This window comes from Equus asinus, chromosome 16, assembly GCF_041296235.1.
Source record: "Equus asinus isolate D_3611 breed Donkey chromosome 16, EquAss-T2T_v2, whole genome shotgun sequence".
Taxonomy (NCBI): domain Eukaryota; kingdom Metazoa; phylum Chordata; class Mammalia; order Perissodactyla; family Equidae; genus Equus; species Equus asinus.
In genome coordinates this window covers 35,388,083-35,406,517 of record NC_091805.1, presented here as the reverse complement: position 1 = coordinate 35,406,517, position 18,435 = coordinate 35,388,083, and the positions used below count along the sequence as shown (strand labels likewise).

The 18,435-nt window shown below is 38.8% G+C and overlaps 1 protein-coding gene and 1 long non-coding RNA gene across 7 annotated transcripts in view; one reads left to right on the top strand and one right to left on the bottom strand.

Annotated features, from left to right (window-relative positions):
• The window catches only part of LOC106837771 (uncharacterized), a 112,825-nt gene extending 109,812 nt beyond the window's left edge, over positions 1-3,013 (bottom strand). For 2 of the 3 annotated variants that reach the window (XR_001399714.3, XR_011494869.1), the window contains exon 1: positions 2,718-2,945. This is a non-coding gene — a long non-coding RNA (uncharacterized lncRNA). Of the gene's footprint in view, positions 1-2,717 lie in introns of all 3 variants that reach the window. The other variant, XR_001399715.3, reaches the window with a different exon arrangement.
• Positions 1-18,435, top strand: part of DPH5 (diphthamide biosynthesis 5) — a 63,852-nt gene that overhangs the window by 24,668 nt on the left and 20,749 nt on the right. Inside the window, exons 1-4 of one of the 4 annotated variants that reach the window (XM_070486931.1) lie at positions 2,292-2,552; positions 3,311-3,468; positions 10,259-10,383; positions 18,314-18,422. In XM_070486931.1, the coding sequence (XP_070343032.1) occupies positions 3,334-3,468; positions 10,259-10,383; positions 18,314-18,422 (369 nt within the window). In that variant the 5' untranslated portion in view covers positions 2,292-2,552; positions 3,311-3,333. Of the gene's footprint in view, positions 1-2,291; positions 2,553-2,953; positions 3,135-3,310; positions 3,469-10,258; positions 10,384-18,313; positions 18,423-18,435 lie in introns of those variants that run through there. The other 3 variants (XM_014851483.3, XM_014851484.3, XM_044748979.2) reach the window with 3 other exon arrangements.

The window sequence follows — 18,435 nt, the reverse complement described above, 5'->3', positions numbered from 1 at the left end:
ATGAGTCTATAGATGACAATGCCTTCCAAACAAAGAAGATAATACGGAAGGAAAAGCCAAGTTGAAAAGGAAAATGACGGATTCAGTTTTAGATGTATTGAATTTCGTATGCCTCTGGGTTATCTAGGTGATTTCCAGCAGAAAGTTAAATATAGGATGCTGAGGGGGAGGTCTGAACGGGAGGTTGAAATTTGAGTCAGCAAAATATTGAGAGATAACTGAAATTATAAGACTGAATATTCAAGGTTTTGTATTTGTTTTTAATTTGGGCCATTTTAGGTGTGTAGTAGTATCTCGTTGCAGTTTTTATTTCCCTAATGTCTAATGATGTTTGGCATCTTTTCAAATGCTTATTTGCCATTTATGTATCTCCTTTGGGGATGTGTCTGTTCAAACTTTTTGCCCATGTTTTTTAAATTACTGTGTTTCAAGAGTTCTTCATATATTCTTGTTACAAGTCTTTTATCAGATACATGTTTTGCAAATATTTTCTTTCAGCATGTGACTTCACAGTGCTTCCTGAAGGGCATAAATTTTTATTTTGTTAAAGTCTGTGGGGGACCAGAATTGGCCACCTCAGAATGTCTCTCTTTGCCTTATTATTTTTTAATTTTGTGAGGAAGGTTGGCCCTGAGCTAACATCTGTGCCAATCTTCCTCTATTTTGTATGTAGGATGCCACCACAGCATGGCTTGATGAGCTGGCCATGTCTAGGTCCGCACCTGGGATTCGAAGCTGCGAACTCCAGGCTGCCAAGGCAGAGCATGGGAATCTAACCACTATGCCACCAGGTTGACTCCTCGCCTTATTTTTAAGAACAAAGGCTCTGAAAGAAACTTTGACCTCCCCCACTGTCTAAAAGAAATTCAAAATAAAAGGCCTGTCCCCAGTACAGGCCATCACCATAGATAATTCTGGGTATTGATAGACTGTGAGGGTCCTTGCTAAGCCCATTCTCATCTACCAAACACTCGCTTTTCCATTTCCATGTGAATTGCCTTCCTCCCCTTTGAAGCTCCAAACCACTAGCCCCAACACCTTCCTTCGTCTTTCTGAAGATATTTAAGCTGGCAGCTTGGCCATTCTACAAAGTTACCCAATTTTCCTGGGTTTCTCCCATCTATACACGTTATAAAGCTTTGTTTGATTTTCTCGTGTTATTCTGTCTCATGTCAATTTAACTGGTAGCCCAGCCAGAAGGACCTAGAATGGGTAGAGGAATTCTCTTCCTCCTCTACAAGTCCAATTTATTAATTTTTCTCTTTTCTGCATCATGCTTTTGGTGTTGCACCTAAGAAAAAGAAATCTTTGCCTAAAGAAGGTCACAAATACTTTCTCCTATGTTTTCTTCTGGAAGTTTTATTGTTTTAGGATTTCCATTTGACTCAGGAACCAGCCTAAGGAGACAAGGCCATCTGCAAGTCTCTGGGCCTAACAAGATAAGGCCCTAACAAGATTGGCCCTAACCAAGTGGCAGGCTAGGAGAATCAGCTAGAGGCCACCAAGATCCACATTCCACAGCTTCTGGACTTTCCTGGACTTATGTATGCACCCTAGCACCCAGGAGTCCCCTGAAGTTGACCCAAGCCCCCCATGAGCATAGTAAAAATCACACCCAGGGGTGGAGAGCTAGCATGCTAATGATACAAGCATCACATGTAGTAGCATGTTATATGACAACGCAGGCACACGCACAACTCCACATCTACATGCCATGACAAAGCACTCCTCCCCAGCCTTTGCCTAATAAGAACCCCACAACCCTGCTCCCTAACGAGCTGGTCACATGCCCCTTTCCTTTCTGCACTGGCTCCCTTGTGTCTCTCCTGCACACCAGCTAATAAACTTTTACTCTTCTACTCTCATTTGTTGTCTCTCTTGATTTCCATCCTAGGGGACAGTAAGAACCCAATGTACTGGTAACACATTTACATCTATGATCCACTTTGAGTTAATTTCTGTTTATGGTGTGAGGAATGGATATGATGAGAGTGGATAGAATCAATCATAAACAGTGTTTAGAATAAGAAGTGCAAAGAGTGACGGAACCTGGGAAGAAAACTTAAGGCCAAGGCTTAAGGAAGCTGAGTTGGGCAAAAAAGACACGAGGCACTGTCGGAAAAGCACCAGGAACATTCTGAATAATCAACACTGTCTAAGATAAGCAATGAAAAATGTCTTTTTAACTTGTTTGAGGTCATTAGTGACCTTACAAACAGCATTTTCAGTCAAAACAAACCATTTTGACGTTGGGACTACATCTAACCAACCACTTTACAAGAATTCCCCCTGTGGTAGTAACTGGGGCGAGGTCTGAAATCCCTGAGCATCCTTAAAGGTCACTTCTCTAGGCACAGGAGGGTCTGGGCTTCCCGACACTGAAGATGACGGAGGCAGATTCCAGTTACGTCCCTTGGGGCACTCCAAAATGAGGTTTTGGAGACAAACCCGAGGAATCACTGCCCCGCTGGGAAATCAAAACCACAATCATTGCCGGCTTTGCCAAACTGACACCTCACAGGGGAGGCAGCTGGTTACAACTGAATGAAAAGGCGAGGATGGAAATCTGTGCACTTGGGTAACCCGGGGGCAAAGCAGAGAAGTCCCTCCCAGCCGCCACCCCCTCGTGTGTCTGGAGGAAGAGAGGCGCAGGGCAGAGGGCTCCGCGGCCCAACCTCGTGTCTGCCTCCTCCCGGGTGAAGAGCTCCTGCACTTACCCAGTCCCAGGATGGAGATGTTTAGGCCACTGGCTAAGGGCATCGAGGGCCCGACTCGTCCTTCCCCAAAGGGCACGCGAGGGGCACTGGACATACTTCCCCGGGCCAAGTGACCTTTCGCCTCCCCACCCTAGCAGCCTGCGGGGTACCACAAGTTGAGCCGGAACCGGGTCTCCCCCGCGCAGGAGCTGGCTTGCCCATCCCCTCCAGCTAGTCGTAAAGTGCAGTAAAGGCGCCGGCGTTTTGCGGCACCGTAGGTGAGGTCGGCGGCGTGGATCCTCGCTCGGCTCAAGTCTGCCGATTCGGCCGCTACTTCTGCGGAGAGGCGGTGGTTAAGAATTTGGGGAGGAAAGGTGCCCAACTAAGTTTCTCTCAGCGGTTAATTGTCTGCTGTTAGCTAACAAGAGAGGTCGCAGGGTAGGGTTGTTTAAAAATACTTCTTCCAATCTTATTTAATAAGAAACGTGAAGTAGGATTCTCGAATCTTGTGACGTGCCATCCCTCCTCGTGCTGTTTGGGTTTTCATCTTCACTAGATTTTAGGCGTCCTCGGTGTAGCTGACATTTGGTTTTCTTGTTCACTTCGTCCTGCAGCCTCCCTTCCCCTGGATTTTGAAATGCTTTACCTGATCGGCTTGGGCCTGGGAGATGCCAAGGACATCACAGTCAAGGGCCTGGAAATTGTAAGACGCTGCAAACGAGTGTATCTGGAAGCCTATACCTCGATCCTGACTGTAGGGAAGGAAGTCCTGGTAGGTGCTTAAGGTTCTCCAGCCTTCTGGGAAGAAAGCTGTCTAACAGCTGATTTTCATTTCACTAAGCTGAACGGAATTTTCAGGTCTACTTGTTTAAGCCCTTTGTTTAAAACACACCCCCTGCTCATTAAGGATCAGAGGAGTACAAGAATGGAAATCATACATCAGCCAAGTGACTTGGAAAATGAAAGGGTGCTTCGTCTTACTTTACAAGTCTAATTTTGTGGCTTTCTCCGGTCAATAGGAAAGGAAAGTTATTTTACACTCCTGGGGATAGTTATCAAAATCTCTTATTTTGTAAGATAGCCAAGAAATCCTTTCTGAGTTGAATGCTAATGAGGTGGGGACCCACAGCCTTAATGAGTTGGTTATATATTAAGAAACTAAGCTGAAAGCGTCCCCCTTTGAAGTGTTTCCATAGGGAATGCTAATCGCCTTTCTGTCTGTATCATATGCAGAGAGATCTTACCTTTTAAATAGACATCTCCCAGTAAGGCTTATAGCCGTACACTTGTTTATATTGAGTGAATCTGGGACTTAGTAACCATAGGATTTGTTAGTGTATCATACATTTAGCTGACTCATTAAAATTGTGGAGGAGGGGTCAAATTAAGGGCTCAGTAAATTTTAGAGGAGGGATCAAATTCAGGTTCATTGTCACACTCCAAGTAGAATGTACGTTAAGATGAAAAGATTGATGGGCATGTTGTAGGAGGAGGGAAAGGATTTTAGAATTGTCTGGTTTATTAAGTCTCCCACACAAAAAGGTGACCTAGAGAATTTCAGATCTTCTGACCTATCAGATTTGCAACCCAGAGAGTTCTGAAGGTCTCAAAGTTACTTTAAAATCTTAAAGAAGAAGTTAAGGATTGCTGCTTTAGTCGGCCATGCACTGAAATAAAAGTTGTGTCTAATGGCCAGCTTTGATGTGGCTCCAGTTTATTAAGATGGAAACAGAATATCGAAACTCAAGATGATAGAAAGATTCCTCTCTAATTAGTGGTCAGGGACAACTAGAATGAACTTAAAATCTTCTAAAAGAATATAGACAAATAACCCATCAGTTTTATAGAATTACGTGTCAGAGCATGGCATAGAGGAAAGTTTGGACCTGGTTTTTAAGTCTTTGCTCTTTTGCATATTAACATATGACTTTGGACAAGTCCTTTAAATTTAGTTTCTTACTGTGTAAAATGAGGAGAAAAATGCCTACCTTACAGGTTCTTTTCATAGAGCCTGGCACAGAAGTGTTCAGAGATAGTAGTTGTTAATAGACATGTTTCCAAACTTCTCTAAACCTCAGTTTCTTCATTTGTTATGTGGAGATAATAACCAATTGGAGTGTCATGAAGGGTTTTATTAAGATGATATATTTGAATGTGCTTTGTAAATTTAAGGGCTAGCTAAATGTTAATTTTGGTTGCTGTAATTTTTGGTGTTAATTTTTTCCCAAAAACGTACTTGTAGAGTTTTACTTACAGAGAAGATCTGGGGCTGGGCCCAACGTCACCCACAGGTAAATTGTGTGTACTTTGTTAAGGTGCTAGACTATCTGTTCCTCCACGGTAATGAGCAGTAATAGAACTTACTATACCATGTTTTAAATGCTTTACATGGACTATTACTTGATAATTACTGTTCACATTTTACAGGCACAGAGGAACTTGCCCAAGGTCATACAGATAGCAAGTGATAGAGCCACAATATGAGCCAAGGCTGTCCTGAGTTGAGATCAGCCACCCTTGACCTTTGTACCATACTGTGTCTCTTTATTCTTATGGATAGATAATTGCGTCACAAAGTATGACTTCAGAGAACAACTACAGAGAAGTTGGGATTCAACCAGAATGGTCAATCCCAGATCCCTCCCTGTCACAAAATTCCATTGGTCTGTTGTCCATGACCACCTCCAGGCCCTCAGTTCATGTTCTTCCCTGAGCACCTTGCTGTACAACATCAGCCACCTTAAATGAATCATTTCTGGAATAAAGGTATAAAGAAATAAATTTATGCCTTATATTGTCCGGTAAAATCTCAGAGCCACTTTCTCTTCAACCACTTCCTTTCTTCTTTTCATTTCTACCTTTTTCTTTTTTAAACAAGTTATTATTTTTTTTGTTGTTGAGGAAGGTTAGCCCTGAGCTAAAATCTGCTGCCAGTCCTCCTCTTTTTGCTGAGGAAGACTGGCCCTGAGCTAACATCCACGCCCATCTTCCTCTGCTTTATATGTGGGATGCCTGCCACAGCATGGCTTGATATGTGGTGTGTAGGTCTGCACATGGGATCTGAACCAGCAAACTCTGGGCTGCCAAAGCGGAGCATGCAAACTTAACCACTATACCACTAGGGCAGACCTAAACAAATTAATTTTTTAAAATTCTTGATGTGCTCGCACTTAGGTGTACAATCTGGTCTCCATAACTAAATAATTATTACTGTGAAAAAAAAGATTGGAAAATTCTTTTTTCTATAGTGAACATAACACTTTTTTAATCAGTAATCACACAGTATAATATTTTGTAAAAGGCACACATGGATTTTGCTGAAGAAATCTGAAATTTATCTGTTCTTACATGGAAAGCTATTATTTTCAAATTGCCAAACAGGTAGTAGTATTTGTATGTTCTCTATTGTTTAGAGGTTAATTAAACTGGAGACAGTGAATCCAGGAAAGAGTTTTAGTTTTGGTATATACAAGATGAATTTCTTTAGGCACTTTCTTGGATAAATTATTTTATATGCATATTTGATAGAATGCACCTGTGTGCATTGTCCAACGAGTTATACACTATGATCTTTGCTCTCAAGTCGTTTGTGAGTCATCTACATATACCCAGGAAAACCTAAATAATAATGGAAGATTTAAATAACAATTCATGACAGCAGCGGAAAGGAGAAGCTAAACTTATGTTACTGGAAAGAACTTAGATGATCTTACTTGAGCCAACAGTCTTGCTTTCACCAACTAAGTGGTATAAGCTGTCTCAAATGTTAAATAACACTAGTTTTTAATTGTAATGGAATACATGTAAGAGAGAAGATCATTTCAGTCTGTGGTGGTCAGGGAAGACTATGGAATAGATGGAATTTGAGCTACGTTTTAAAATAACACATCCCAATCATTTTGTTTCTTTTGTTTGAATCATGGTCCAAATAGAAAATGGTAATGTTTGTACAGCTCTGCAGGGTAATTAGAGGAAGCTGCTCATGGCCAAAGGGGACCTGGGGCTCCAGCTACCCTGCAGAAAGCACAGGAGATCACTAATCTCTGCCTGTGTATCCCCATTTGTAGTACATGTCAAGGTTTGGAATCAACCGAGGTTCTGTGACCTTGAGCAGTCACTTTGCTTTTCTATGCTCTTTTTCTTATACGTAAAACAGGGATAAAAATAGTACCTATCTCATAGATTGTGGTAAAGATTATATGAATTCATATGCATAAATTCTTAGAATGGTGTCTGACCACAGAGTAAGCCTATTTTAAGTGTATTATTACAAGTCTTGTTATTATAGATAAGATTTGATAAGGGAAAGAAAAAGAGTTATTATAGATAAGATTGAGTAAGGGAGAGAGAAAGGGCATTCTTTACTGATGAAAAATAATCGTGAGCAAAAGCATGGAGGAGAAAAAGCACAAGTATTTGCTGCATTTATTCTTGGGCATCACTGAAATAACTTTCATTTTCTCCCAGTGTATCTCTTCCTTCCTTTGTCTTCCTAACCTGCTTTACCTGGATGGCGTCTCGCTCTGTTTCCTTGTCCTCTTATCGAACTGCTGTGGATTGAGTGGAGGGACAGAAGAGGACAGTAAAGGACTTCACACTGAAAAAAAGGAGGACGTCCTCTATGACCTTTATTAACTTCCTATTTGTCCTCACCCTGAATCTGAATCTGCCCTCCCTTCAGTCTTAGAAAATGATTTGTAAGATGAGATTCTCTTCCTGTTCAAGACTAACTCCATCTACGTGGGTTTTTTTCAAACCTCTTTCTCTCCCTTCCTCTCAAACCTTACTCCCATCAGTTGTTCTTTTTTCTTTATGTTCCATCTATTTTAACATCATTCTCCCCTTAGCCTGAAACTATACTCAAATACTATCCATTCTGAAAACTCTTATCTTTTAAACCTCATCCTCATAGTTATTATTCTCTTTCTATCTCTTCTTTTTCCAAAGCTGTTTGAAAAAGCAGTATACTCTTATTGTTCCCCACTTCCATTCCTGTCTCACACTCCTGTGGGCTGACTTCCTTGTCTCTGAAATATTTCTCTCTTTGTTGAACAATTATTTAGCAGTCGAGAAGCCCAAAGGGCAGTTTTGAGTTTTTTTTTTTTGAGGAAGATTAGCCCTGAGCTAACATCTGCCGCCAATCCTCCTCTTTTCGCTGAGGAAGACTGGCCCTGAGCTAACATCCCTGCCCATCTTTTTCTATTTTATATGTGGGATGCCTACCACAGCATGGGTTGCCAAGTGGTGCCATGTCCACGCCTGGGATCCGAACCAGTGAACCCCAGGCCATCGAAGCGGAATGTGCGAACTTAACCTCTGTGCCACCAGGCTGGCCCAAGTTTTGAATTCTTAACCTGTTTTATTTCTTTTGACATAGTTTGCCTCCTCCTTGAAATTGGCTTTCAAGGCATGACTCTCTCTTGGTTTTATTCCTACTTTTCCATTTTTCTCAGTCCACTTTGTAAGCACATTTCTCCATTCCTTCTTTGAATGTTAGTAGGTTTGGTTTTTTTTAAAGATTTTGTTCTCTCATTTGTTTCCATATACTTCTTTGAGCCTCTACTCTTACTTTTTGACTAGGTAATACATTAAATTGTTTGAAATTAAAAAGATACTAAGAGGCATACACTTGGAGATTTCTTTCCCAGTTCCGCTTCCTGGAGGCAAATCAAGGCAATCATTACTAATGTCTTGTGTATCCTTCTAGAAATACACAAAGGTAATTTTAACTTTTAGTTCTTACCCCGTCCCCTATATACAAAATCTGCCAACTTAAAGCCAAGAATGAATTTTGAGTTTTACCTTCATTTTCATGAATGGAGATTAGGGCTGAGATTGTATAAGGCTAATCAATCATTGGATGCTATATAATGTAAATTTAAAATCGTTTGTTAGATGGTACTACTTGTTTTTTTATTTTTCTCTCCTGATCCGGACTAGGTTTGATGCTCCTATAGCGCATATAACGCAGTGGCTAACTCCCCACTAGACGTGATGCTCCACAGGGCAGGGGCCATGTATGTCTCATTCACCACTGTTTCCCACCGTCAAGCATAGAGCTTGGCATGGAGACTGTGCACAAGAAATATTTCTCAAGTGAGTGAGTGAATGAATAATTAAATGAGTGGGTAAATTTAAAATAATATAATGCCAGTCTCTTACTGGTTTTGCTCTCTCTTCCCTTTTTAAACAGCATTTTTCAGGAGGATCAGCTATTTGATTATATTGGGGTGTTTGTGTGTGTTTGTTTCTCTTAAAAGGAGCTTTTTTTATAAACATTCTGTTGTCTCAATTCTATAATAAAATGTTTCTTAAGGTAAGTGATAAATATGGAGTGATACATGATAGAAGTCTTGAGAAGAGAGTGGGGTTTTGTCTTGTCGTTAAGTCACTTATCAAATATCATTTAGGATTATTGCTAGCATTAAGCTGGTAGCATGTGTCTTGCTTATCTTTAAGAAATGTGAAAAGTCCGGAAAAAACTATTATTTCCTTCGGTTTTCAGTAATCATATGTGTTTCTCTTATATAAGTGAATATAAATGTTCTGCAACTATTAAGTTTTCTGGATTCATAAAATTAAAGGAAGGTATATAAAAACAATGATTAAGAAAAAATACATGGTAAAAGTGAAAATAAAGAGAACATTTTTTGTCTATAAAAATGCCATTGTCATTTGACTTGTGATATAATCCTTATGACTCAAACAAACTTAGTATGTAAGAAATAGTATTGTCTATCGGTGCATCCACTTGTACTGTATTTGAATTACATATTGCTTTGTCGGAAATCAGTTATGAGATTCATGATTTTGTATAATAGCTTGTAACTACTACCACGTGGCCGCTGGCACACTACTAACTCACTCTTACACGCCGTGCTCCGGTTAAGGTCAGCCTCCTAGGTTTGTTCTCTAGAGTTGAACTTCAGGAGATTAATTCACAAAGCAGTTGTATAGCGACTTCCTATATATTTAGAATCCTTTTCTTTTCCCTGCAACTTTGTCTTTTTTAGCAGGAACTAGGAAATACAGTTTTATATTAGTCTTTCCTGCAATTATATAGGAATGTTGGCTGGTTCTGTAAACAACTAAATCTTAATTTTCTATTATTTCTCATTGACGTTACCTTTTATTTTAGCCAGGGTCCCTTAGATTTTCCTATGGATAATTTAGTGAAACTTAAACTACCATGTATGTTTGTAATTATTGTTTAATGTATTCTGTATTACTATGTTTCTGCAGTAAGGCTCATGCATACTTGTTCTCTCTTCATCCTACAATGTTCTGCCTGGTTTATTAGACCCAAATTTAGAGGTAAATTTAAAATGCAAAAAGCCTCAGATGTTAGAAGGTCTACCTCCTCTTGGGATATTAAGATAGCCCCAAAGACAGAGTTTAATTGCAACATGATATAGAGTGTTAGCTTATTGATGAATTGTATTCAATGATCTGTGTTTGGATAGTTGCCAAGAGTTGCGCCAGCCCCAGACAAAGGTTGTTTTGTGTGTATGTTTTGAAATGATCACCTACTGTTTCATTTTATATTGGACTTAAATCTATAGGAAGAGTTTTATGGAAGAAAATTGATTCTTGCTGATAGAGAAGAAGTGGAACAAGAAGCAGATACTATCTTAAAGGATGCTGATATCAGTGATGTCGCATTCCTTGTGGTTGGTGATCCATTTGGGTAAGTCAAAGCAGACATTTTGAATTTCGATTTATTTACTCTTTTGTTTAATAAGAATTATTCTATTACATTTAAAACCTTTTACCTGCCAGGTCCTGATAAGAGACTCTGTTTCCCTAGATTCTGTCTAAAATTTCGTACTTTAAACATTCATTATCTTTACATTAATGAAGAAAATCTGCTTAGTAAGGATGTCATCATATGTATCACTTACATTGGTTATCAAGTGTCAACTCTAAAAGTTTGTATCATTTCTGCTGTTCTTTTAGAAGGTCACTTAGGGCATCAAATGACTTAACTAGTACATCATTATTAAAATAAGTATGTTGGATTATCAAGAGTGGTACCTGCCATTTGGTTTGCAGGTAATTGCAAGCATCTTCTGCTTGCTTTGTCCTAGGCTTTTTTTCTTCTTTTTTAATCATCTAATATTTAGCAATACTGCTGTCACTTTACTTGCCTCAAATTTATCATTTATCAAGCCTCAGATTTCAATTTCTTATATCCATTGGGAGCTCTGTTCTTCCCCATTAATAAAAAGATGGGTTTCTACTTGTCTAGTCAAGCATCATCAATCTCTAATGTCAAGCTAAACAGAAGAATTCTTTGTCTCCAGCTGGTGACCCAAGATTTATGTCACAGATTTAAGGAACATAAGGACAATTAAATCACTATGAGCCCACCACCAAGGATATTTTTCAAAAGAATGGAGTTATATGTGCATGTGTCTGTCAAAAAGAAAGTAATTTGTATCAGTATGAGGTGCCAGAGATTGTGTATCATTATTATACTTGGTTGCAAACGACATTGGATAATCATACATTTTAAAATATTTAAATAGTTTGTTTTAGCCTCTGACATTGTTTTCTGTAAAAGTATGATTTCCTCCAAATTATCAGTACCTGTCTTCCTTTTTTAGCCAAAAAATAGTAAAATAAAATGAGGGTAATGAAAAATCCTGTATATAAAATGTCTTGGAACTCCTGTAGTGTCTTCTCATTATCACACTGATTTCTGCCCAAATCCCGTGTTTTATATATGCCTTCTGAACTCACCAAGCTTCTCAACTTGATGGTACCACAATTCTAATGGTCACCTCGACGAATAATCTCAGAGTCACTTTTGACTTTCATGGCATCCAGTCACTGACAAAGTTTGGTAAACCAGTGTACTCAAAGTGAGGTTTGTGAACTGGTGCCAGCCCACAAATTTTCTAGTCGAGGAGGAGATGATTACAGAAATTGAGAGTAAGCGTTTAGAAACTTTTATAGTAATTTTAAAAAGTAATTTTATCTCTGGTGAATCTAGTAATAAAAACTTGGAGCTTATATTTTGTATTATTTTATATTTTTCTAATAGTTAATTTTTATTGCATTTTGAAAAACTATTTTTCCGTGACAATTTAGAACTTAAAAAAATACTGGCCTGTCTCCACAGTTAGTTTGATAAGCACTGCTGTTGACTTATTTTACCCAGTTTTTTATGTCATTTCTTTCCTTTCCACTCTGGCTACCACTATTCTACCTAATCCAAACTCTTATTATCGTACACCCTGGCTTAACATAGTGGCCTTTTGCCTGGTCTGGTTATAGACTCTTAATTCATTACCTAGGCTGTGGTCGAATTCCAATTTGTAAAACCACATTGGAAGTCTTACCTGGGCTCAAAATGAGAACATGATTAGTTCCATCTTTGGCTAGACATGAAAAATACCGTCCAGCCTGCCCTCCTACTGATGTTCTGCCATTCTTGTACTGAAACCCACACTCATGCCAACCAGTTTGCGCTTCCCCAATCATGCTTTTCTCATCATCACACATTTGTTCAAACTATTTTCTTCATCTGTAATGCCCTTTGCCCTATTTCTGACTGTCAGAAGCCTACCCATCTTTCAAAGCCCAACTCAAACATCACATTCTCTATGCTGTAGTCCCTAATTACCCCTACCCAAAGTTATATCTCTTCCTAACTGCTGACATATCATATTAGTTTTCATGTATTACCTCACAATGTATTTCTTATATGTATATCTACTCTTTAGATTTGCAGGCTGTCCTTCACATTTTTATCTCCTGCCTTTCCTTCACAATAGTTAGTATATAGTACTAACTAGTATATAGTGGACAACAATTAAATATTAATTGAAAGTGTTGTTGAATAGTTTGCCTGAGGTCACAACAAAGGAAGACCAGGCATATCTCAGACTGACATTTATCCATTCGGTACCTTTTGAACATATCTCATGACAGGCACTCCTACGTGCTGGAGATATATATATTAGATGATGATAAAACAGGTTTATGGTTTAGTAGGGAAGGCCTACAGCAATTGAAGAAAAAATAATAAATTTTAAATTTTGATAGGCCTTAAAGGAAAAAAAATAGGGACTAACAGGGATAGACTTATTTATGCAGAGTCATATGGCAAACCCGTTTTGTGGAGGTGATATTCAAGCAAGTATCTGAAAACTAAAAGGAATAGCAGGAAGGAAGAACATTCTAAACAGAGGGAACCATAAGACTATTCAAGGAATGGAAAGGCCCCAGCAGCAAGAGCATAGTGAGTGAGACAGAGGGACGTGAGGAGGAGGTAAAGAGGTGGGCAGGAGCCAGGCCTGGTAAGGCCTTGGAGGGAGGAGGGATTTTGTTTAAAGTGCAGTGGTAAACCTTTGGAGGATTTTAAGTTGGAAAGAGTCACAATCTTACTGACATTTTTTTTCAAAAATTTTTTATTTTCCCTTTTTTTCCCCAAAGCCCCCTGGTACATAGTTGTGTATTTTTTTTAGTTGTGGGTCCTTCTAGTTGTGGCATGTGGAACGCCACCTCAGCGTGGCCTGATGAGTGGTGCCATGTCCGAGTCTAGGATCCAACCAGTGAAACCCCGGGCTGCCGCAGTGGAGCACACAAACTCAACCATTCAGCCACAGGGCCGGCCCCTGATTGACATTCTTAAAAGATCACTCTAAATGCTTGGGTGAATGGACTTTAGGGAGACCAGGGTGGCTCTGGTGGAAGAGAGAAAAAGACAAACTTAAAAATATTTAGAAAGAAGAATGCCAGGATGCATATAGTAGATGAGAAAAAGGAAAGAAGTCTTCCAGGATTCTGTCTTTAGTAACTGAGTAGTTGATGGTGCCTCTCCTTGAAATGATGAAAATCAGTAGGAAAAAGGACTGGGAGAGGGGCTGGCCCCATGGCCGAGTGGTCAAGTTCTGTGTGCTCTGCTTAGGTGGCCCTGGGTTCTCAGGTTTGGATCCCAGGCATGGACCTACTCCACTCCTCAGCCATGCTGTGGAGGCATCCCCCATACAAAGTAGAGGAAGATGGACACAGACGTTAGCTAAGCGACAATTTTCCTCAAGCAACAAAAAGAGGAAGATTGGCAACAGATGTTAGCTCAGGGCAAATCTTCCTCACCAAAAAAAAAGGACTGAGGGAAACAAGAATTGGTGTTGATTCTGGAAACATTATAAGTTTGAGGTGTCATGTAGGCAATTTGATATCTACTAGTGGAGCTCAAGGGAGGGGTTATCCTGAATCTATGGCTTTTGAAGTCATCAATATATAGATGATATTTAAAGCCACAAGAATGGGTGGAGTTACTTCACGAAAGAACAAGAACAAGAGAAGAGGACCTAGAATCAATCCCTAGGAAACTTTGGCATTTCATGGTCTATCAAGAGCCAGAGAAGGAGAAAAACCAAGAAAGTGTGTTGTCACAGAAGCCAAAAAAAGAGAATGTTTCAAAAAGGAAAGAGTGGGGGCTGGCCCCGTGGCCGAGTGGTTAAGTTCACGCGCTCTGCTGCAGGCAGCCCAGTGTTTCGTTGGTTCGAATCCTGGGCGCGGACATGACACTGCTCATCAAGCCACGCTGAGGCAGCGTCCCACATGCCACAACTAGAAGGACCCACAACGAAGAAAATACAACTATGTACCAGGGGGGCTTTGGGGAGAAAAAGGAAAAAAATAAAATCTTTAAAAAAAAAAAAGGAAAGAGTGGTCAGCCTTGATAACTGCTGAAAGATTGAGTAGGAAATGAGGATAGAAAAGTGTGTGTAAATTTAAAGGCACGGTGTTTGGAGCTAATCAGTTGTGACTTTATGGAGGAGTTGGTACTTGGGCTGGGACTGTGTGGGGTTCAGTAAGTGGAGATTGTGGGGTGGTCCTGGGGGTGCGATTGGGAGGTAGATGGGAGAATTCACTGTAAATGAAAAAGACTGAGACCCAAAGAAAGAGCCTTTATGCTTCTCAGAATCCTTCAGGGACTTTTCATGGCCTTTAATCTTTTAATAGTCTATCTGCTTTTTCCTTTGGCTACTCATCTTTTTGACTACGCTACAGCCAAGTTGTACACGTAGGCCATTTCATAAGTGGTTTGCAATGTTCGTCCTCTATGTCTTTGCTTATGCTCTTTCCTTAAAACAGACTGTTCCTCCCACTTTCTATTTAATAAAATGGTAGATTCTTGAAGACCCAGTTCAGGTGCCACCTCTTAATGAATTCTCCCTTACTTTATTCAAGACTAAGTACTTTTTTTTTTTTAACTCCTAGACAGTTAAGTTTCGCTATGTCAGTGAGTAATCATGTATAACTTTGTATTCAGATTTATGTAATATTTACTATACTATAGTTATTTTTCATTTTCACACTGAATCACTGTTGGGATATAGTAGTTGAAGACAAGATGGTAGGCAATGTGTAAATTTTCATTGAAGAATTAGAATTTGAGAGAACTAATTGAGATAAACCAGTAAGGCAGTACAGAAGGCAACAAGACACTGAAATTCTTCCTTATATATGACCCCCAAAAATGTCCTTTCTTTAATTTTAATCCTCTTTCTACTCACTTGAATAAAAAATTTAAAAAGAAGGGAAAATTGTTCGGTCAATCTCACATTCTTTTTTCTAGTATTTTTAAAACTGTGGCGAACTATATATAACATAAAATGTACCATTTTAACCATTTTTAAGTGTATGGTGCAGTGGCATTAAGTACTTTCATATTGTCGTGCACCCATCACCACCATCTCCAGCAATCTTAGATGCTTGAAGAAGGCAATTGAAATCAGTTCAGTCAGTTAATGTAGTTCTCATCTTTGCCTTTTTATCCAGGTTATTGAAGGGAATATAGAAGTTAATCACATAAAGAATGTAAATGACTAAAAAAAAATACTACATCAGTAGATCTGACTCAGTCATGTGAGAGATGAGTCTTAAGTTTTTTATCCCCATAAAGAGCAGTTGAACAGGGTCATCATTAAACAGATTCTTTCTAAAGATGGTTCTGTTTTTATTCCAGTCTGTATTTTAATATACTCTGGAACTACAGATATTTTGTAATAAATGAACACATAATTTTTTATCCTTATGTTGTGTGCCCTTTCCTTTATGACAAACACACATACAAAAATGTACCTTTATTCACCTGTCTTCTGTGTGCCCAACTTGGGTCATTTGATTGCTTCTATTCCATGTAATTAATGCATTCCAAGAGTGCTTGTCATCTAGTGACTATTGGATAAACATCAGCATTAGTATCATTAGTCCATTTTTTTCTCCAATATAAATAAAGCTGCCGTGTACAGATTAATGTATATGATCCTTTTCCCTCCTCTCACTTTACTCATCCCCACATTTTGGATTGTTTTCTAATGGTAGATTCTCCGAAACAGGTTTATAATACCAAAAAACTCAAAAGTTTTCGACATGGACATTTTCAAGCATATAATGTCAATTTACTTTTCAAAAGGATTTTACCAATTTATAATGAGAATATCAGTTTAACCATTTCATTGCAAATAGTTAATTTTCAGATCATTAGCCATACCTCTGTCAAATGTGGTGGTACTATATCTGCAAACTAATGTTATTATAAAATAAAATTTTGAATAAACATACCAAGTCTTATACATTCAAATAGGTCACCATTATGTACTTTATTTTTTTGACTCCATTGATCAAAACATTCTTGAATCTCCTCTTTTGAAATTGCCTTCAGAGCAATTCCAAGTAACAACTATGTTATTAAGAAAAGTTTGTAAGGTTTTATGGGCACGTGGCTCAATCCAAAATCGTGTGTGTGTGTGTATGTATACGTGATTTTGGATAGAACCGCGTGCCTAGAAATAGTAATACATTTGTTTTTACACACACATACTTTCCTAGTCACAATAATGAAGCATTTTCATGAGCTACAAACTGGAAGGAATGTTCAGTATAAGGGCATAAGCCCGTGTTTCAAATTATCTTTTTCTTTTCCATGAAGCAATATAATCTAGGTAATCGTGATAATAAAATACCAATTTTATCACAGTTTTTCATAGTAGAAACCCGAGGAGCTTATTTAATCACATTTATGGCAGTTTCACAAAATGAAATCACTTTGCCAGGTCATAAAATCTTCATAGTACACCAACCACATCTGGTCATTTTAAATGAACTTGTATCAAAGAGACATATAATTTTAAACCAGGTTTTTTTTCCTGCTCATCTATTTAAATAACTCACCAAGTAACTAATTCAGTTTTCTTTAATCTTAGTGTTAAGTAGTGAGATTCTTTTGAAGGTGATATTAAAAACATTTTTTACAACTGGCATTCATATTATTTTTTAAAAGCTTACTCTAAATCAAATTAATGATTGTTTTTCATATTAGTTTTTATTTTATGTGTGTGATTAAAAGCAGGTTTCCCTGGTGGGCATTTGTTCATCTGTTTCTGACTGCCTCATGGGGTGAAAGCCCTTGATCTTCCTACTTGGTATGCATTGACCAGTTGTCAGCTTCTGCTTGTTTGTATGTAGCTCCTCAAACATGCTAATGTTGCATTCCCCAGTAGGGCCTGGAGTTCTCATCAAGGGGGGAAAAGGCCTTTAATAATGCAGTTCTAAACTGATGTGGGCTTACATTTCACAATATCCATGTTTATATTTACATATATTCTTTCTCTACCCAAATCTGTTTAATTACAATCATTAGATTTATGTCAAAAAAGGAAAGGCAACAGGCAGAATATGCATATATATACACATACTAATTATACACAGTCACCAGACTGAAAACAGTTATAAATGACTGCCAGACGAATGTAAAATCCAACTAGGATTATATCCGATAGAACACTAACATAAAGACGGAGATTGACAGGCTATGAAAATGTTCTGTGTATTCTGCCTTGTTGTATTTCAAAATACAAAAACAAAGCCTTCAAAATAGAGCAGAAATCAAGGAGTGGGTCTAGTGGTGCCATAATTTAGAACTCTGGAGCAGTAATTTTAAGAGGTTTTTTCTTTTTGGTAGGGGAAGATTCACCCTAAGCTAATATCTGTTGCCAATCTTCCTCCTTTTTTCTTCCCTTTCCCCCCTCAAAGCCCCAGAACATAGTTGTTTATAGTTCTAAGTTCTTCAGGGTGGTTCTTTGTGAGCCACCGCCACAGCATGGCTACTGATATACAAGTGGTGTGGTTCTGTGCCCAGGTACCAAGCCCAGGCCACCAAAGCAGAATGCACAGAACTTTAACCACTAGGCCATCAGGGCTGGCTCAAGAATTTTTTAAAGGGACCCTAAGATCAAAAAGTTTGAGAATTGCTATTCAAGAGCATGGTCTCTGAGCTTATACAGTATTCCACAGGTGGCTTTTGCAGGTATTAATAAGATGAAAAGAGCAAGTAAAACTTCTCTTTGTTTCTGTAGCTGCCAAGGCCGCTTTAAGAATATTACAGGTGCAGTTCAGTGTTGAAGGGCATGTGTAGACTTACACTTTTCTTGCCGGAAAGCCCAGGTGAAAGCCTTATGCAGGCGTGCAGCAGTATTGGAGGAAAAGCCATCCCCTTGACCCTTTGATGGACTTCAGCTCATGAAATCTTATAGCTTTACTGTCTTACAAAGTCATTGTTGGTTACTTTAATCCAACCTGATCTTTTCTTACTACAGGGCTACAACACACAGCGATCTTATTCTGAGAGCAACAAAACTGGGAATCCCTTATCGGGTTATTCACAATGCTTCCATAATGAATGCTGTAGGCTGCTGTGGTTTACAGGTAATACTATGCA